At 56.5% G+C, this 19,552-nt stretch overlaps 1 protein-coding gene across 8 annotated transcripts in view; it reads right to left on the reverse strand.

Annotated features, from left to right (window-relative positions):
* The window catches only part of RGS12 (regulator of G protein signaling 12), a 119,768-nt gene that overhangs the window by 1,286 nt on the left and 98,930 nt on the right, over positions 1-19,552 (reverse strand). Inside the window, exons 6-18 of one of the 8 annotated variants that reach the window (XM_072803623.1) lie at positions 19,288-19,380; positions 18,174-18,317; positions 17,536-17,646; positions 17,049-17,202; positions 15,444-15,520; positions 13,139-13,333; positions 12,701-12,774; positions 12,111-12,237; positions 11,663-11,759; positions 9,598-9,677; positions 9,058-9,211; positions 7,364-7,825; positions 4,453-4,515 (exon numbers count right to left, since the gene is read on the reverse strand). In XM_072803623.1, coding sequence (XP_072659724.1) covers positions 4,453-4,515; positions 7,364-7,825; positions 9,058-9,211; positions 9,598-9,677; positions 11,663-11,759; positions 12,111-12,237; positions 12,701-12,774; positions 13,139-13,333; positions 15,444-15,520; positions 17,049-17,202; positions 17,536-17,646; positions 18,174-18,317; positions 19,288-19,380 — 1,831 coding nt within the window. Of the gene's footprint in view, positions 1-4,452; positions 4,516-7,363; positions 7,826-9,057; positions 9,212-9,597; positions 9,678-11,662; positions 11,760-12,110; positions 12,238-12,700; positions 12,775-13,138; positions 13,334-15,443; positions 15,521-17,048; positions 17,206-17,466; positions 17,647-18,173; positions 18,318-19,287; positions 19,381-19,552 lie in introns of all 8 variants that reach the window. The other 7 variants (XM_072803614.1, XM_072803586.1, XM_072803580.1 and 4 more) reach the window with 7 other exon arrangements.

The raw sequence follows: 19,552 nt of genomic DNA on the forward strand, positions 1-19,552 counted from the left end.
CACGCACACCTTGGGCCAAGTGCCCCTTCCCTCCACCCCAGCCACACTGCCTGCCCCTCTCACAGGCCATTCAGTGGTCAGCTGGGCATCTGGCTCCAAGTTCCATACCCGCCCCCCGCCCCCCCCGCAGCTCCCTGGCCCAGAGGCCCTGGGCTGCCTGAAACTGTCTTGGAAGCTTCTAGACCCTGGGGAGGACCATTGCCGTCGTGTCTCCCAGCAGGGCCCATGGTAGGCAGAAATGTGTCTTCCAGATGGAGTCACTCCACTCCACAGGTGGAGTGTCCAGGGACCAGCTCAGGGTGGGCATGGTGTGCACTCAGCCCTCTCCCTGAACTCCCTGGCTCCCTAGAGAGGGCAGGAGCCCTGTCCTATTTGTAGGCCCATGGCCCACAGTGGACAGGCTGGAGGAGGAGTGCAGCCCTAGGGACACTGGGTCCTGCCCAATGACGACCTGTCCGTAGGCCTCAGTTTCCCCAGCCTTGCTGGTGGAGGGGAAGACTGCTTCTTCCCTGGTTTCAAGACCTATAAGAAGTGGGGGTGACCATGGAGGTAAGGAGTCTGGGCTGCTCCATGGCCCCAAAAGTGCCCCAACTCCACCACACCCCACGCCTCTGAAGGTGCCTCTACACGGCCTCCCCAGGCCAGTCTGGGCCTGCAGGCAGAGACAGGCACCCTGTCCGACAGTGGCCGCCGACCTCTCAGCAGCCAGTCAAGGAGGTGGAAGGGTACCTGGCCTGCAGCAGGGCTGCTCAGGGCCTGACCCATCCAGGCAGGTCCACGGGTGGTGGAGCCATGTTGGGGAGGGGGTCCAGGAAAGGCTGCCCTCCCGAGGTCCACACGGCATGGCCCTTCAGGCGTATTGACGGCCGTCCTGCCAGGGCATACTGGGATCCACCCTGTCCCCCACGCATCACTGGGTCCCCACAGTCCCAAATGCCAGGCTGCAGGGCCCAGACATGGATGGGGTAGGGTTAGGCCTCGCCTGGGACACAGGATGTGCAGAGAGGCAGGGATTTGCCCTCTTAAGCTCTGTCCCCGTTTGGGGCACCTGTTTGGAGCACTGAAGGGCTGGTGACCCCACACAGGTTCCAGAGCCCAGGCTTCTCCCATCCAGCCCCACAAGGACCCCTGGGATGACAGGGAGCTGAAGGGGGCACTCAGGCCTTGGCCACGGGTCCCCTGGCTCCCAGGGGCTCAGTGGGCTCAGGATGGGGAGGAATGACTGCTTCTGAGGTCAGGGTAGAGGGTCAGTCCATGGGCCAAGGATGTGAGCAACACACGGAGGGTGGCTGCAGTCTGGGACCTTCCTGCCTGCCCTGTTCAGACTTGCTCTCCTGAATCAGTGGCAGCCCCAGACCTGTGACTCAGTGGCAGGACCCAGCCCTGTGCAACAGGCATGTGTCACAGCCCCTGGGCCAGGGCCCGCCCCAGAGCGGCCGCCAGCCCAGCCTTCCGAAGCGCTCATCAGCACTTCCCCAGCAGGGCTCCAGGGGCGGCCACTTCCCAAGGGAGCCTGGTTCTGCTCTACACGGTTCACTTAGGGTGAGGCTCGTTAAGGTCCTGTCTCGGGTCCCTAAAACACTCACACGCTATCCTGCCCAGTTGGGCTGCTCTGCTGGACCTTCCTTTTCCTGGGGCACCGCAGACCCTGCCCCTTGGCTGGCCCTCTCCGAACATGAGCATGCGTGCTGGGGCTTTCACTGCAATCTGGAACTCAGGGAGCCCCGCCTGCTCCTTGCCAAGCTGTCTGTGGTCCATCCATCCCTGGGCCACCCCTGCATCTGGCCACTAGCATTCTCAGAGCCAACTGCCAGGTCTGCTCTGGTCATCAAGGGAGAATGGGATGGCAGAGCCAGGACCCCCCTGTCAGGGACAGCACAGTACAGGGCTACACTGGGGGGACCAGGTCCCGGGGCATGGCCTGACCCCTTGGCCATCTCCAAGCTCTCCTTTAGGATCAACTCCAGCTGCCTGTCCCACGGCCCTTCCTGACCAAGAGGAACCCTCCCTGTCATCCAGCTGCTTCGCTGTGACTTGTCCCTCATGCTCTGGACTATCTGTGAGGCCAAATCCTGGGTGTCCTTTTAGGCCATCCCAACATCTCTGTGAAGCCTCCGGCTGCCCTTGGGAAGCTCCTACAGCACGAGGTGTATGTACCGCTGAACTAGAAAATTGGGGAAGAGGGGCGGGGACCAGGGACAGGGACCCCAGAGTCTGCCCTTGGCCCCTGGCCCTTCCAAGGCCCTTCCTGACCCTGGGTACCCCATTCTGCATACTTTCACAGAGGCTGCTTGGGTCCCCATGGGAAAGAACAGGGACAGCCCCAACCCAAGCCCTGGTTCCAGTCCATCAAATGTACAAGGGAGCTCTCCACTTGGATCCCCAGACCCACTGGGCTATGTCTGGACATGGCAGGGGGTGGGGGGGGTGTTGGTTACTGGATTAAAACCCTTCATTAGTAAATCTGTACTGAGCACCTACTAGTGCCAGGACTACAGCAAAGGGCAGTACACAGTGAGGGCAGGGGATGTCTTCAGGGAGAATGGGGACCGGGCAATCTCAGGGCCACGCCAGGTGCAGGCATGGATGTGGGGGAGGAGCCACAGGCAGGAGCCCCAGTGCTGGGGTCCAGAACAGCAGGGGACAATAAAGGTGGGGCTGGATCACGCTGTGGGCCAGTGAGCCTCAGAAGTCAGGTAGAGCAGGGACAGTGGGCAGCATACACAGAAAAGGTCGGGCACGGAGCGTGGCTGTGTAGGAGACACAGGCTGTGGACCTCAGTAGCTGGGAGGATGGGGTCTGGGGAGGGGGCCGGGCCAGCCCCGGGGAAGCCTGTGGAGGCTCCCAGCCAGGCATCTAACGGGAGAAGGTCTGCTCAGGTCTACTCCAGCAGAGCCGGGCCAGGGTGCCAGAACATGCGCTGTGGGCAAGAGGGCTCCCATCGAGGCCCCTGGCACCTATGTGTCCCTGAAAAAGCCAGCCACCTGTGTGTGTGCTATGGTTTGTACTGGGTAGGACTGGGTTGTCTCACCCCAGAAGGTAGGTGTATGCTCAGGGTGGGGACACCTCAGCCGCCTAGACAGGTTGGCCAGGCATCTGCTGGAGAGAGAAGACACCTGAAAGGATGAGTGAAGATGTGGGGAAGGACAAGGGAGTAGGAGGTGGGGCCTGGGTTGGGGACACCTACGTGGCTGGCCCTGGAGGCCTCCCTGTGGCTATGGTCCTGGCTTCCCCATTATCTGGGGCCGAGCAGGTATGACACGCCAGGGCTGTGGCCGGGGGCAGTGGGGAAAAGGGAGGGTGGGGATGGGGGCTGACCACTGAGCAGCTGGGTGCAGATGGGCTTCCAGGATTGCAGCCACACTGGGGGTGTGCGGTCTGGCTGCCTTCACTGCCAAGGTCAAGGCTGTGGCCCCTCCAAGGGCTCGTGGCCTCTGCTTAAGGCTCCAGTTCCATTCCCATGGAAGCCATAGCACTAGGCCATAGCAACCCCCACTGGGTGGGCTATGTGTGAGGGGCCACGAGCTACACACGTCAGCTAGGAAGCCATCTGTGGGTTCCCAAGAGCCGCCACTTTGGAAACTGGGTGTGGCTTTGGGGCATAGTTGGATGAGGTCTCCAAGAGGGGAAAACTTCTGCCCTAGCCAGTGAGCAGTATCCCCTTGCATCTGAGCCCCCTCAGACCCTAGGCTGGAACAGCTGTTTGGGGACTCCTAGGGAGCGGTGCATGGCCCTGCTGGCAGCTGTGCCCATGTGGCCCCCAAGGGGCCCCACAGTTGCTAAGGGCAGCTGGTTGGTGGGGTCCCCAGGAGCCTGGCCTCCTGAAAGGGCTAGGAGCAGCTCAACCAGGGACCCTGACCCACACCCACAACGCCAGCGTGGCCAGACCAGTGAGGAGGAAAGCCTGGCTCTTCCCAAGCCTGCCTGGAGCCTGGTGAGGGGTGGGGGCATGGGGCTCTCCTGGCCCTCTTTGGCCCATCCATCACTCAGACAGAGGGGCAGTTGAGGAGAGATTTCTTTGAACCCTGCCTTTGGGGAAGGGCTCCATGTGACCCCTTGCAAAGACCTCTCCCAAATCCCACATGGTCAAGCTCTATATCCTGGGGTTCCTAGCCACTGACTCTTTACTCACAAGTGGAGCCCAGCCTCAGGTCTGACACCAAGCAAATGTTGGGCTGGGCTGAGGTAGGAGCTGCTGGGGCCACCAGTCAGCAGTGAATGTGACCCCTTCTGCTGCTCTGGACACGTTCATCAAACATTCAACTCAACAGATGTGCTCTGCTCACTAGGAAGCCAGTGCTCTATAGGGCATAATTCTTACACCCTCTCTGAGTACGTGGACGTAGGCATCTTCTCATACAGTAGAGAGACCAGCACCACCCTGGGCATGGGCCATGTGTGGCCCACACTCGTAATTGGACTCTTGCTCTGCTGGGGCCTGAGGACACGTACCTCCCCAGCTGGTCCTTCCCAGGACAGGAAATGCCAGAGGGTGCCCATGAACTCCCGGTGTGTCTTTGGAAGCCAAAGAGATAACGATGGAGAAAACAGGTGGCAATTAGGATCAGAGCAACCACAGGATTCATTTTAAGAGTGTACCTATGTATGGAAGGGGCTCTTTGCACTGGAGTCACTTCTTGGTCCACAAGTCCTTTTGAAAACCTCTATCCTCTGGCCTTGAGGTTGCTGATGAGCCTCTTTGTACATGGACACTGGGGGTGGCAGACCAGCGTGAGTGAGCAGTGTGATCCTCGGGAAGACACCCCTGTCACCTGGGGGCTGTCGGTGGTAGCTGCCCAACTAGCTGCATGGCCTGGATGTGACCATGAGCTGCAGAGCCCGAAGCCCAGGGATATCAGTTCACCGTGTTCCCTACCCTGAACCGATCCCCAGTGGCCGCCATGTAGCTAAGAAATATTTCACAGCGACTGCTAGAATCAATGAGGGTAACTTTGGGGGAGACCTGCCTTCTAAACCCTGAGAAATAAAATTCAGTGCTAGGTACAGATGTGCTCCAGCCTCAGGGGTGTGAAAGATGTTCTTCCCTCGCTTGATGGAGGAATCTCAGGGGTGGGTTCCCTTTCATTGCAACATGGAGGTGCCTGACACATTATGGGGCCAGTGATTTTCCCACACAGAGAACCACAAAGACCCTGCCAGAGGCCTCAGGCTGCCAGCCCTAGCCGAGTTGGGTCATGGTGTGTTGCGCAGGACACTCAAGACCGAGGCCCTTCCCATCAAACAAGCTTGTCAGCTCCAGGAAGATGGGGGATGGGGGTGGGGGTCAGAGCCTATGGCCAGAGCCCCTCCCTCTCAGTACAGCAGAGAGCCAGGAGCCTGGGGCGCTTGGGCTGACCATGGGACCAGTCTGGCCAGGAGGAGCCTGCCAGGGTGCAGGGAAGACCTACGCTCCTGCACAGCTGGTGCCAGCTGCCCTCCACGCTGACAGGCCAGAGACACCAGCATGCAGCAGGTATGACATCCCCAAGGGACAAGCCTGGGTGCACTTCCCAGGCTGATGGTCATTCTGTGGGAAAACAGACCCCAGGGGGTGAACCACATGGGCCAGACAGCCCGGTACAGCCCCACTCAGGGCTGCCAGCCCCGAGGGCTCCAGGTTTGGAGGAACCAGCTGCTGATCTCAGCCAGGCAGCCTTACTGACCACCACCTGACACCCAGAGTCTTCTTCCCTGGAGGTGACGGCACACAGGGGAGGCCTGACCACCAAGGCCACTGGTGTTCTCAGGGAGAGGAGGCCCCTTACCCATTAGGCCTCCATGTGGCCCAAGCAGGGTGCTGCATCTTCCCGTTCCTGCCCCAGGGTAGCCTCCCAGGGTCATTCAAGCCACCCCCTCACATCGCTCCCCATTACACAACTGTGTGTGGGTACATGGCAAGTGCTCAAGAGTATCTCTTGAGTGAATGGCACATCTTTGAAAGCCACTATACTAAGGCAGACCCATTGAAAGTGGAAAGAAATTTTCAAAAGAAAAAGAAGAGAGCTTTAAACCAGTCCGATGACAAGATCCAGAGTTTATTACTCTTGGAAGCACACAGACTCAGAACACAGGTGGACCTGCGTACAGGTGTCTACAAAGAGCAGAAAGGGAAAGTCAGCCACAGCGCAGACGTGCAAAAGCGCGACACACGGGAAGACCACGGCTTCTCCCGGTTTGAGTCCGTGTGCAGTCTCAGTGGGAAGGCACCAGGGGAGCCCGCCCACATGGCATGTGTGCTCCAAAGTGCCCAGCTATGTACATATGTACAGAACACATAGCAGCGACGGCTTCCCTGGCCCCCCGATCCTGGGGCGTACTCAGACTGCCATTGGCACCTTGGGCGGGGGCCTGAGCAAAGGTAGGCATTCATGTCATCCCCGACAGCAGACCACACGTCTGGTGGTCAGTGTCCGCGCATCACAGAGCACACAGAGGAGAAAGGATAGCCACCAGCGGCCTACCAAAGTGTCCACTGAAAAGGCTCCTCGTCTACAGCACAGGGATGGGACAGGGGACAGGGATGGGGGACGGGGGGTGGGGGACACAGGCACACATGTCGTGACACTGGTTCAGAGCAGGGCAGAACTACTCCTGGAAGGCCGGGAGCCCTGCTTCCACCTGTGGCATCTGCGGCTCTTGGGCAGCTGGACCGTTCAGCCCCATTCCTATTAACCCGAGCATCCGTCTGGAGGAACGCCCAGGCCTACTCCAGGCCAGGGAACCCCAGGACTCCTTCTGGCTCCCTGGGAACCGAGCCACGGCCCAGCCCACATGGAACCAGATGCACCTGCAGTCTACTGGAATGGGGCCGGCGTGTGCAGCCCTCCCTCCCTATAGTGGACCCGGGGCCAGAGAGCACACTCGCTCTCTTCCAAACACATGGGACTTTACCAGTTGCTCAAGACAAATGCTATTTTTTTCAGTCTTGAGACTACAACACTAAAAATGCTAGCTATCCAAGTTTTAAGAATAGCACATACATTTTCAGAAATTCCCAGGCCTGGCTGGGAGGCCTCAGTGGACCCAGGAGGGAGGAAGAGGCTGGCAGGGGAGTGCCGCTGTCTATGCAGGGGTGGACACCACCCACGTGCACCAGCCTTCCCAGAGCATTGCATGGCCCGAGCCCCTCCGTGACCTGTCCTGGCCACACGCAGAGGTGCTCCTTTCAGAAAAGGCAGAGGGGGCCCACAGTGAATAGGACACCAGAGGTCACGTTGGAACCTTGACAGAGTGATTATTATAGGTAGAGGGGGACTTACCATAGCTGTTTCTTTTTTTTATTGGAAACTGAGTGGATAACACCGGGTGGACAGTGGAGTAGCAGAGAGTCAAAGGTGTGCAGGGGGGTCAAAGCCGGAGGTACCTGGTCTCGGAGGTCCGGCCGAGTCCTGCGGGGTGGGGGTTGGCGGCAGTAAAGTGCTGTTGGGGCTGCTCATGTCCCCCTCCCCCGTGAGCGTCAGGTCGGCCACGTGTTCGCCCTCCAGGGTCTGGACACCCCCGGCCTCAGCTTCCTGTGTTGGGGGCGAGGGGGTCAGGGGGGCGCTGAACGGGGTGCTGTCAGCCGAGCTGGGGCTTGTTGCTGGGCTTTCGCGGAAGTCTTGGCCGGGCCCCCATGCCTCCTGGGGCTGGGGAGCCTTTTCCTTGCCGTTGCCCGTCAAGCTCCTCTTGCCAAAGCTCTTGGCCGCGCTTGGTGAGGAAAGGGCAAGCTCCATGGGGCCGGGAGGTAAGCGCAGAAACTCGGGTAGCACCAGGTCCTCCTTCCTCAGCAACCCGCGCTGGTCGTCTGCTCTGTTGCTCTGAGCTTTGGAAATGAGCTCAAAAAACTCTAGTGGAAAAAACCCCACATCGAGTCTTAGAGAGTTTCCCACCTAGGCCAGCACAGCAAAAAAGTTCACCATCTGGAAAGCTCATCCCACTGCCCTGAAGCTACAGGCTGCGGGGCCCCAGGTGCTCATACCTGGCACCCTCTCTACCCTCAGGGCTGCAGGGAAGGCCCTGCCCTGTGAAGTCCTAGGAAGCCCAGACTCGAATAGACCAGAACCCCTGCCTGGACATGGTTGTGTGGGGATGGTTCGAGAAGCGTGTTCGTGGGCCATACTCTGGCCCGGGGTTTCTGATTACACTTGGAAGCCCTTTGCTGGAATCCTGGCTCCCTTCTGATGGTTACAGGGAGGCTAACTGAGGCACAAGGGAGCCCGCGGTACTCTAAGAGGGCAGCGGGTAAACACAGCGCCTCGCAGGGTCAGTGCCCCTGGCCAAGTGTGGTGCTGGTAGGGCCCCCAGCCCCCTCGCTGGCTCCCCCAGACCTCCTGTCTCCTTACCTGGGCTGACCAGCAGCCATAACTGCAGTTCACTGTTCAAAGTAGGAGTCTAAGCTGAGCTTTCTCTAGCATTTAAATTACACTCTTGGTGTTTGAAGGATGACAAGGACTTTAAAACCTTAAATCTTGTGACTCACTTCTGCCTCCATGGTGGCCAGCAATGGCCAGGGGAGGGGGGTGAATAGGAAGGCCTCACAGGGAGCTAGCTGTGGGCCCGGCTGCCTGGGGAGCACTCCTTGCATCAAAAATTCAGGTCATGCTAACAGCTGTTAGTTTTGATTCTGCTCTTAGAAGCTTTCAGAAAAAAAAGAAGTTTCTGTAAGAGATCACCTCTCTGGGGGTCTCTCGGGCCACCCTGCCTCTCCCTTGCAGGTCCAGGAATAAATCTGCCTCAGGGCCCCCGCCCTGCTGGTGAGGACCCTGATATGGGCCCCCTGACACTAACTGAGCTTCATGTGAGCCAGGGAGAGGGGGCATGGGCAGACCCTTGGGGACCGCTTGCTGCCCATCTTGAGGGCACTCCCAGCCTGGCCTGCAAGGGGCCCAATGCTCAGTCTGACAACTGAGAGGAGCGGCACAGACAGCCTCAGGCTGACCCAGGGGTAAGGGGCATGCTTGGTGTGACAGGGATTGCATCCTTCTGATGTCAACGGCTCAAAGAAAGTCCTAATGATCGCTCTGGAAAACTGACATCGCATTCACTAGAAAACGCGGAAGTTGTAAAAAATACACATACCCTCTGCTTCGTCCAAATTAATTTTCTGATATTTTTTTTTCCCAATCTTTGCAATAGATTCTTCTCTCTTTGAAAGCCGGGGATCCCTAGCATTTTTTCCATTTTCTCCTTTTATTTTAATAGAATTAGACTTGCCTAGCGTTCTCTCCTCTCCCTGCATTAGAAGGAAAGTCAAAGTTCTGCTTACATGTCAGACACATGACAACACACAATCCATCAGTTAGAGACAAAAAGGACCTTTGAAATACAGATCACATTGACACAGATGTCCTGTGCCTTGCGGAAAAAACAATCACAGTGACACAAGATACAAGAATAGGAACGTGTAAAGCACAACCACCCCCAACACAGCAAACGGGAAGCCAGCAGTTCATGGTTAGAGGGAGCCAGGCATCAGAAGGGGGACAGGGTGTGGGCTGGCTCTGAGCAGACAGCCGGTGGGCACTACGGGTGACAGAGGAGCGTTGGGGTCCCAGCCCACCCCGGCACTGCACCAGTCAGCGGCAAGGAAACTGTGCAGAGGGAGCAGAGGGGAATTACCGTAGCCGAGTGATTTCTGGAACTGGAATTTACAGCTATATTCTGTTTGGCTGGTGCACTTTTCTGTTTATCTGTGGATCCTAAACATAATGAAACACGCTTTGTAATGACAGTGAATTGAACATTCAGACATAACATTTATATTGTTTTTGAGAGAAAACTGTAGAGAAGCCCAAATATTAGAAATCTTTTTTTTTTTCTTTTAATGATAGTCACACACACACACACACACACACACACAGAGAGAGAGAGAGAGAGAGAGAGAGAGAGAGAGGCAGAGGGAGAAGCAGGCTCCATGCATCAGGAGCCCGACGTGGGATTCAATCCCGGGTCTCCAGGATCGCGCCCTGGGCCAAAGGCAGGCGCCAAACCGCTGTGCCACCCAGGGATCCCTAGAAATCTTGTATTAGATTTGCACATACAGGCCAGAGCCCTGGTGCAGGACAAGAAGACAAAAGATCGCCCTCCCCCAGCTGCTGCATCTGGGGCAGGAGACACCGTGTGGAGCAGTGCAGGAGGCATGCCAGTCCTAGACCGCAGTTATGGGGACCTTCTGGAGGCATGGCAAAAGAAAAGCTCATTTCAGATTCTATCTGGCAAGAATATTCTTTAGAAAGCAGAAGAGTCTCAGACTTAGGATATATGTTTTCAAATACGACTGTTGCTCCAAGTCAGGGCTGCAGACTAGCCTCTGCCGACACCAGCCATACAAAGACCACATGTCCAGGCCAGAACCAACAAGAAGAATAACAGCACTCTTGCCTATACACAGCTTTACAAACACACTGAAGTACCTGCCTGAGGTGCCATGCTCAGACTCACCTGTGCACAAACAGGCCAGAGGGAAGCCATGCCCTGCTCGGGCCACTTACCCTGCTGGGCCCAGTTACCAGGTCCCAGAAAGAGAGCACAGCATTCTGTTTTTTTTAAAGATTTTATTTATTTATTCATGAGAGAGAGAGAGAGAGAGAGAGAGAGAGGCAGAGACACAGGCAGAGGGAGAAGCAGGCTCCATGCAGGGAGCCTGATGGGGGACTCAATCCTGGGTCTCCAGGATCACGCCCTGGGCTGAAGGTGGCACTAAACCACTGAGCCACCGGGGCTGCCCAAAAGCATTCTAGAACCAAGGGTGGGCCCAGGAAGACTTCTCCTCTGCAGCAGGGGGGCAGAGGGGCAGGGACTGGAACCCTGGGCATCCACCGGGACAGAGAGAAGTGAGCCCAGCTATGCTGAGGAGCAGAGCCAGTCCTTGCTGGGTGGAAGGCCAGGAAAGGGAAGAAACAGCCCAAAGCTACATCCAGCCGTTCTTTACAAAGTATCTCCTGGCCAGGGTACTCAGTAGGTGGTTCCAGAAAGCCCTCTCCAGGGGACCCACTTCCTACCGCCCTCCGCCTAGAAGGGGGTGGGGTGTTCTGAGGAGGAGCATGGGCCCTCAAGGCATCAGAGTGAAGCGTGGGGGACTGACTGCTGGCCCCAAGGTTGGGCACCTGGTAGTGGGCACCTCAGAGTCCCCAGGGCAGGTCTGTCATGGCAGAGGCAGCAGGATGGAAAAGGCTCTGTAAACCTCCCAATTTTCCCCACACGAAGTAGTGGGGATGTGCCGGCACCCAGTCCACTGCCTCCTCTACTGCAGGGCCTGTGTCCCTTATGTAGGACATCCTGAGGCCCCTCAGAAGGGAGCACTCTCTGGCCAAAGCCCTGGACACAGGGAGTGTTGGAACCTCAGAGCAATCCTACCCTGGGGGGAGGGGGGTGTCCAGCAGGCCCATCATCCCTTGTTATAGCTGAGAGGACATTGCCCCCCTTGTCAGCAGGCATGTGGCTCCTAGAGCGAGGCCCCTGAGCTCTTGGTCCTGCTGCCTCCTGCCCACAGTCAGGCCTGGATCAGGCTGGGCCCCTCAGACACCCAGCTGGGGTTGAGTTATGCCATGGAAGGAGCTCGCCAGGCCCCATAAGACCCTAAATGAAACCAGGGGGTTAGCAGGGCTAGGGGCTTCTAGGAGGCAGAACAAAGTGGACCCCAGCAGGCCAGGGCGACCAGTGGAAGCCTCAGGGCCTCACTCACCTTTTCCCCTGGAAGGCTCCTTCTCCTCCAAGATGACCCTCTGCCCATCCAGACTTGATATGGGGGCACCAAGGTCCAGGGGCTCCTTCTCTCCACTCTAGAGACAGAGATGGTACATTGAGTAACTCAGTGCTCTTGGCACTCGGCCGACTGGCCGAGCAGATTTGCAAATGGCAGGAATATTGAAGGGGTTTCTAGTGCTGTGTTTCTCATTCTGGTTTCCCTGGACCAAAACCGCATCTCAACTATCACCCAGAGCCTGCTGGGAGTGATCAAGATATAGACAGACAACAGGACTCCCCTCGAGTGAAGCTCTCCCCCAAAGGGCCTCAGCATGGCCTCTGGTTCCACATGCTCCCATCTGCAGAGCATCAGAGGCAAGCAGGCCTCTATGAGCTTACTTGTCTGTGCAGGGAGCATAGCCACGCTCCCCCCACAAGACACTCACCAGCCTGGCCACCAGCTCGTTCAGCTGCAGGCCATACTTGGCTACCACGGGCCGCAGTACTTCTGTGACAGGCTTGGTCGGCTTGGCCTTCAGTCCCACTGACCGGTTAATTGGAACCAGATCCAGCCTGGTTGGAGGGGGAGAGACATGACATATTTGCTGCAAATATAAACTTAGCTATTCCTCCCTGTGGGCACAACCATACAGTACCACGGGCCACCCTTGGCACCGTGGGGTCAGCAGGTCAGTGCCAGGCTGTGGCTGTGGAACAGCTTCAGCATCAGAAGGAAGCCACAGGGGGCTTTGCTAAGGTTCCTGGTGGGCCATCACATGCAGCAGATGGGCCGCTCCTGGCAGATGGCCAGCACTCTGTCATCCCGCCTGTGCATCCCAGAGTGCGGCCCTATGGTTGGCCACAACACAGGACAGTTAGTGATCCCTTGGCCCCATGGGTTTCTGGGGCCTCCCTGTGGCCGCTGCCACCCCCCAGCTCATGAAGGGGGCACCAGCTTTCCCTTCCCCGCCCAGGCTGCAGGGCTCACGGGGACATCCCCAGACACCTCACGACACAGCCATGGCAGTTTTCATACCGAAACAAAGTCCGCTTTTCTAGCCGCAGGTCCCGAGACTCCAAGATGCTACTGTCTTGATGCAGCACCAGAGGCTTTGCAACCCATGAAGAAAATAGAGACTGACATCAGAGGGCAGATGAGATCCCTGAAGTGCTCCCCAACCGCTGTGGGATGCACAGCTCCACCAAGCAAAGGAGCAGCTTCAGAAACAGCCACCCAGAGGAGGGCGCGCTGCAGACAAGCTAACATTAGTGTGCCGAGAGCCCCTTGCATGGGCTCTTGGGCTATTGGGCTCTCAGGGTCGGCCTCCAGCAGCAGAGCACAGTCAGCCTGAGGGCCTGCTCCAGGCAACAGACTCAGGTGACTGGGCAGGTTTAGTTCACAAGACAAACAGACCTGCCATCCCACCACCCCAGCCCAGGTGCAGGATCCCCTATGGGAAGGGCAGCCCCGTACCTTGTCCCCGCCCACCAGGAAGAGGTCTACGGCAGCCCCGTTGATGCCATGTCGCTCGCAGAGCCCAGCCAGGACCTCCTTGATGGATAAGCCTGCCTTGACGACCACCATGCAGGACGTCCCATCGGGGAGCTGGATGCAGCAGTGCTTGGCGGCCTTGTCCCGCTCTGGCATCAAGGTCCTACAGGCATCCGACTGGGAAGCCGGGAGACCAGTGTTATGGGCAGGTGTGCAGGGCTGCCCCAAGAAGGGTTCTCACTAGCCTGCATGTGCTCAGGGAGATCATACAGTGTGTCTCCCTGTCCTACACGCAGCTCTGTAAATGCAGAAAGGCTGCTGTGTACAAAAAGCCAACAAAGTTGCTGGGGCTTCTACAGAAACACAGGAGAGAAGAGAGCAGGTCTCTCTGTATCTCCGGTCTTTTCCTCTACTCTCTCATCAAACCATTTACCAGGGTCGTATTTCATGAGCTTTTCCGTAAGAATAGGAGGGGCCCTTCCCATGTTGTTTTCAGGGGTCTTGTCTTAGCTTCCCTGAGCTAGAAGCAGAGGGAGTCATTCTGTGGAACCCACTCTCCTGCCTCTCCCCTGCAGCACTGGGGGCTCACCAGGCAGGCTGGCTCCCCCTTGGAGGGCCTGAGGCCCAACCCAGTCTGGGAGGCCCTTCCGCTGCTTGTCCTCATCTTCCTGGCTCTTCCCACCAGAACTTCCAGGACTAGAGGTCTCTCTGAGAGGCCTGGATTGTGGACAGCAAGTCAGCCTGAGGGACACAGGCTGGGAGAGGGAGCGGGGAGCTCAGACAAAGGCCAGGAGGCAGGAACATCACCTGAGGGGTAAAGACCCCTGGCAGGGCAGCAGCCATTGGGTCAAGAGAAAGCTGTGAGGGGTGGGGTTTTGTTGTTTTCGACCATTCTGAACTTAACTCAGTGCTCAGGATGGCGAGTGTAGGGAGGGCAGGGCAGCGATCCTCCTTAGCTGCTGGCAGAGGGTCCGCCCTGACAGCACCAGGGACAGGCTGAGGCCTCAGGTGCCCTTTCTGCCCAGAGGATGCACAACAACTCTGTCTGGGTGAGGACACGGCCCAAGTTCACCTGCCCCTGTCCCAAGGCCTCTCGGCTGCCAAGTACTCAGCAGTGAGATGCACCTGCAGGACGGGGGAAGGTGGACAGGGAGACAGGTAGGCAGTGGCTCCGGAGCACCTGTGATCAGATCATCCACATTATTCACGGACTACAGCAGAGCACAGGAAACTGCTATTTAGCGCTTTGTCCCAGCACCAGGACCCCAGCCCAGACATGGGGGCTCCTGGGCAGGTAGGGTACCAACCAAGGGGCCAGCCAGGGCTCCATGTGTGCAGCACCCCTCAGGGTCTCTCCAGGACATCTCCCGTGGTCTCTGATTTACAACAGCAGCCACTGGCTGCAGACAGGGCCCCACATGTCCTCATGTGCAGCTTGCCCTGGATGGTGCTTCCCTGTCACCATCTCCTCCTGACAGTCTAGAATTCTCTGCCACCCCAATAGCATTCCAGAAAACACAGTTTGTAGGTGGTAGGCTGATTATAAGATGGCCCCAACTATTCCCTTTCCATGGACAACACAGATGCAGGAATAAAGGGTCTTTGTTTTAAGCCAGAGTTTTGGGGTGGTTGGGCCAGCAGCAACAGCGAACTGACACATAGTTAAACCCCTCCAGCTTTTAACTGTTACACAGCATAACTGAAGAAGGGATAATATGCTACATTGTCACTGGACAATGACAAGTGACTAGGATGTTGTTCAAGGAGGGTTTCCAAACCCTATCAGACTGACAGCTGACAGCCCGCAGGGCCCCCAGCGCCGCCCCCTCCCACCCCCAACTAGAGATTGGGGCCTTGTGGGCAGGACGTGAGGGGAGGTGGAGCCCCTGCCTCGGACAGGCCCCTGCCAGCAGAAACACAAACACAGGAAGGTTTGCCTTAATGGGCTATTCCAACTGTGACACAAACACAAAGCACCTGGCTTCAGAGCCTTCTGTTTGCTCTTAGCAGGAGTTCAAAACATGGCAACTGAATGAGAGCAATAAGACATCCACAGTAAATTCAGAAATATCTTCAGCACTCAAGGAGCAGCCCTCCCCCATCTGCCAAACGGGTCCCTATGCGGCCAAGAGTGCTGGGCTGGCAGGCGCCCCGGCCGGAGCCCTGCTCCCCACGTCCAACACACACTTTCATTGAGCTTTGTAAGTGTGGGCTCTGCGTGACTCAACACTGAGGGGGGTTTCATCAGTCTGCTGTGGCCTTTGGGGAGGCGGAGGCGGTGACTTACCAGGTCCAGACTCCCCGCAGAGGACACGGAGCCCTGCGACTCGCGGCGGCCCAGGCCTCCATTGGCATGCAGGGGCTCTTGATGGGGAAACACAGTGACTCAGAAAACCAAACAGCACCGTCTCTGCTTTTCCGCACTTTCTACCGAAACCTCACTTACTATCACATCTCCCAACCCCACCCTTCAGGCTGAGCAAAGGGTGCTGAGCCATGGCTGGCAACTGCAGGCCAGGGTGTGAGGAGACAGCAGCCCCAGGTCCCCCCAACCTTCTGAACCACTGGCCCACCTTCCAAAGCAGATTCCCAGTTGACCAGGTCAGAATTCCTGGGGAATGCCCTGGAATCAGGATTTAAAGCCCATTCCAGATGTTTCTCTAATGATCTGCCAGGGACAGGGAGCCCCAGCTCCTGGGGTCCTGCTCTGGTAGACAGGCTATTCAAGGCAACTGTTCCTGTCTCCCCAGTACTCAGGGGTCCCTGAACCCCATGGTGCTCTCTCATTGACTGAATTCTGCAAATCTGTCTGCCTCTCCTTTTGAAAGAACACTTCTTTGTTAACCACCCATGGCACGACCCAGGAGCACTGCCATCTGTAAAATGGGCACAGGAAGACAGTGCACCCACTGCTCTAGGAGGAGATAAAATGTATGCTCTACAGACGGCTTGGCACAGCACAGGCCCCATCCTGGGAGCTGTCACCACCTCTCTCCCTGAGATGCTCCCTACCTGTGCTCTCTCCATAAATGCCCCATTCAAACTTGGGGACCCAGGCCTGGAGCCTGAGGGTTATTTCCTGGAAAATAATTCCTTTCTTGAGAATCCCTTGAGAAGAAAATCCTTCCAAAGCCTTTCCACATTATGCTCTTTCGTGCGTGGTGTCACTGCTATCCTTCTCTGCCTTACCCAGAAGGTGCTTTCATTCCCTCTCACCCGCTCCCCAGGACGAGCCTGTCCCTCTCACACTATGTTCTGAGCTTTGCACAAGAAGAAACCAAGGGAGAAAATATCTAGAACAGGTGACCTTTAACATTTACAATAAAAAGTGACAAAGGGGGATCCCTGGGTGACGCAGCGGTTTGGCGCCTGCCTTTGGCCCAGGGCGCTATCCTGGAGACCCAGGATTGAATCCCACATCGGGCACTGGTGCATGGAGCCTGCTTCTCCCTCTGCCTGTGTCTGTCTGTCTCTCTCTCTATCATAAATAAATTAAAAATAATAATAAAAAAATTAAAAAAAAAAAGTAACAAAGGCCCATGTAGCCCTATGCACACCTAGGAAAGTGCCTAGAAAGGAAACTGAGAGGCTGTCTAGGTGCACAGGTGGCAGCACACTTATATTTTAATTCCCTTCCCAGATTCCTACCAAGAGGCCTGGAGAGGACCGGACATGAAACCACCCTTGCAGGGTCCCCTAGCCCAGGGCAAGTGGGCTGGAACACACCCTCACCCTCTTTTTCAAAAGGCACTGAAGCTGGTGGGCCCACCCTCGAGGGACCACACCCCGGACACAGTGCTGCACTCTGCACACCCCAGACGTGCTCTCCCAGCCCAGCCTCTGAGCCTGGCCCCACCACCCCGCCTGTGCCTGAGCCACTCCATCCACGAACCGTTTGTGTGGTCACCATGCTCCTTCTTCTTCTGGGACCGCCCAGTGCTCCTGGTCCTTGACCAAGAGAAGAAGGCTCCTTTCCGCTTCTTCTCACTATCCTCATCCCCCAGCTCTTCGTTCAGGGATCTTCCTGATTTCGATTTTCCACTCAGCTGCCGTCCAATGGAGACATTAACAGAACATTATTTCAACGTTACATGAAGCATGAAAGGAAGCTGAGGAGAGCTGTAAAGCTGTCTGTGGGATGGCACAGACCCTCCAGCAGCCACAGGGCAGCTCTGCCACCATCCGCCCCCCAGCTGAAGGCAGAGGGTACATCCCAGGAGGGCTACATCCCAGGAGGGCTGTGTCCTAGCGGCATCTGCTCCACACAGCAGCTCCCCTCTGCTGAGAGGATGTGGCTGGAGCTCAGGTACCTTTTTTGGCGTGGACACGCTGGAGTGCTCTGAGCTGACGCTGTGCTTGGAGGCCGGGCTGCTGGGTACCTGCTGTGCGTCAGGGAGGGAGCGGCCTTCCACTTCGGCCAGGATGCACTCCTGGTACAGCTGGGACTTGAGAAAGCGAGTGTAGCTATCAAACTTCATCAGGTTGAAGATCTACAGAGCACATGCGACAGGGGTTAACTTCTGAAGCAACAAGCTAACATGCAATCCTGGAGAAGCTTTTGTTAAAAAAGAATGAAACCCACAGTGACTGGAGACTTGAAGGAAAGGAGAACCGCCTTGAAAATACTTTCCTCCATTTTTTCCCCCACATTATTCATATGATTTAGCAACAGAAGTCATCTCTGATAGGGTCAGCAGGATATATGCTCTAAAAAGCAGTAGGCCCCATGTGCCCTTTTAATCACAGTAATGTCCTAGGACTGAAAAAACTCCATACCTATGTGCACATCACAGCCATGCATTCGTGACATCACACACAGCCTAGGCAGGAGTGACCACAGAGAGGGAGCCAAAGGCGGGCCTGCGGGGCTTAGGGAGTGTCACTTCACTGCCGGAATGAAGCCTGCTCCCAGAGAGCCCTCCAGCTACACCCACACCCATGGGCACCTCCCTTCTCCATCGGGCAACAAGGAGCGAGCCCTGGCGAGGAGTCCCTGTGGGAAACTGAGGCATATCACCTGCAGCTGCTGCTCCTTGAACATGTCGGGGTGAGGAGCACTGAGAATGTCATCTGCCAGCTGGGCCTGGCTGTCAATGTTGACGGGGGTGGTGGCTTTGCTGCACAGGAACTTGCTAAAGATCTCGCGGGCCCTATAGGAAAGCTGAAGGACACATGCGTGAGTGGGACATGTGGGACACAGGCTCCCCTGCCGTGCATGTGTGCTGCTGGTGTCACTCCCAGATCCCAAATGCTGGACACAGGTCCAAGCACTAGAGATGCATTTTCTTGAGACCCAATAAATATTTCTTGCTTGAATAAATAAATAAAAGTCCAAGCCAGTATGAAACTTTTCACCGAATAGGCTCCTCCCTGAATTTTTTCAGTGGGCTATGTAACTGTTCAGGTGCTGCAGCCATGGGACACCGAAGCACGCCATCCCGTGTGTGGAGTTTTCTGCGCACACTCTGGGTGATGGGAGACCTCGGTCCATGTAGTACCAAGGGTACAAGCAGATAAGAGGCCTGTTCTGTGGCAGGAAGGAGGGCCATGGGTGGCCTCAAGTGACTACACCATGGAAAGGACTGGCACCAGCAAGGGCTAACCTGATGGCATGTGTGGCACATGCAGGGAAGCTGTATAAATGGATGTTCTCAGGGTGCCCCTCTGTCTGGGCATTTAAGCTCCCCTTCCAACACACTGAGTGGCAGCACATCTGCTGGTAACAGTCTACAGCAAGGGGACTTACACGTGCCATGTTCACACAAAACTAAGTATTGCATATGTTAAGAAACTTACTCTGAAAAAGAAGTGTTTCAAAACCACATGAGAACGTTTCTACATCGACCTCAACTGCACTAGACACCAGCCCACAGGGCAGCCCGGGTGGCTCAGCGGTTTAGTGCTGCCTTTAGTCCAGGGCTTGATCCTGGAGACCCGGGATCGAGTCCCACGTCGGGCTCTCTGCATGGAGCCTGCTTCTCCCTCTGCCTGTATCTCTGCCTGCCTCTCTCTCTGCCTCTCTCTCGTCTCTCATGAATAAATAAATAAAATCTTAAAAAAAAAAAAAAAAAGAAAGAAAGACACCAGCCCACAGTGAGACCATCTCATTCTCCAGGCATGAACAAACTTACCTCTTTTTTATCGTGTGCAGGAACATGATTAAAATATTCACAGGCCTGCCAGAATAAAATGTTTTCTTCACTGAATTCCTTTCTTAGGAAATCCTAGGAAAAACACCATCGATAAGCCCTCACACACAGGTAGTCCCCACGGCACCTGCCTTCCTCCCAAGCTGCTACTTCATTCCCACGCCTTCCTGTGCTCACCTTCACAGACACCAGGGGCTTCTAAACCCCTTTCCCTAACTTACCCAAGGCCCTAAATGACAGACAAGCT

Source organism: Canis lupus, chromosome 2, assembly GCF_048164855.1.
Source record: "Canis lupus baileyi chromosome 2, mCanLup2.hap1, whole genome shotgun sequence".
Lineage (NCBI taxonomy): Eukaryota > Metazoa > Chordata > Mammalia > Carnivora > Canidae > Canis > Canis lupus.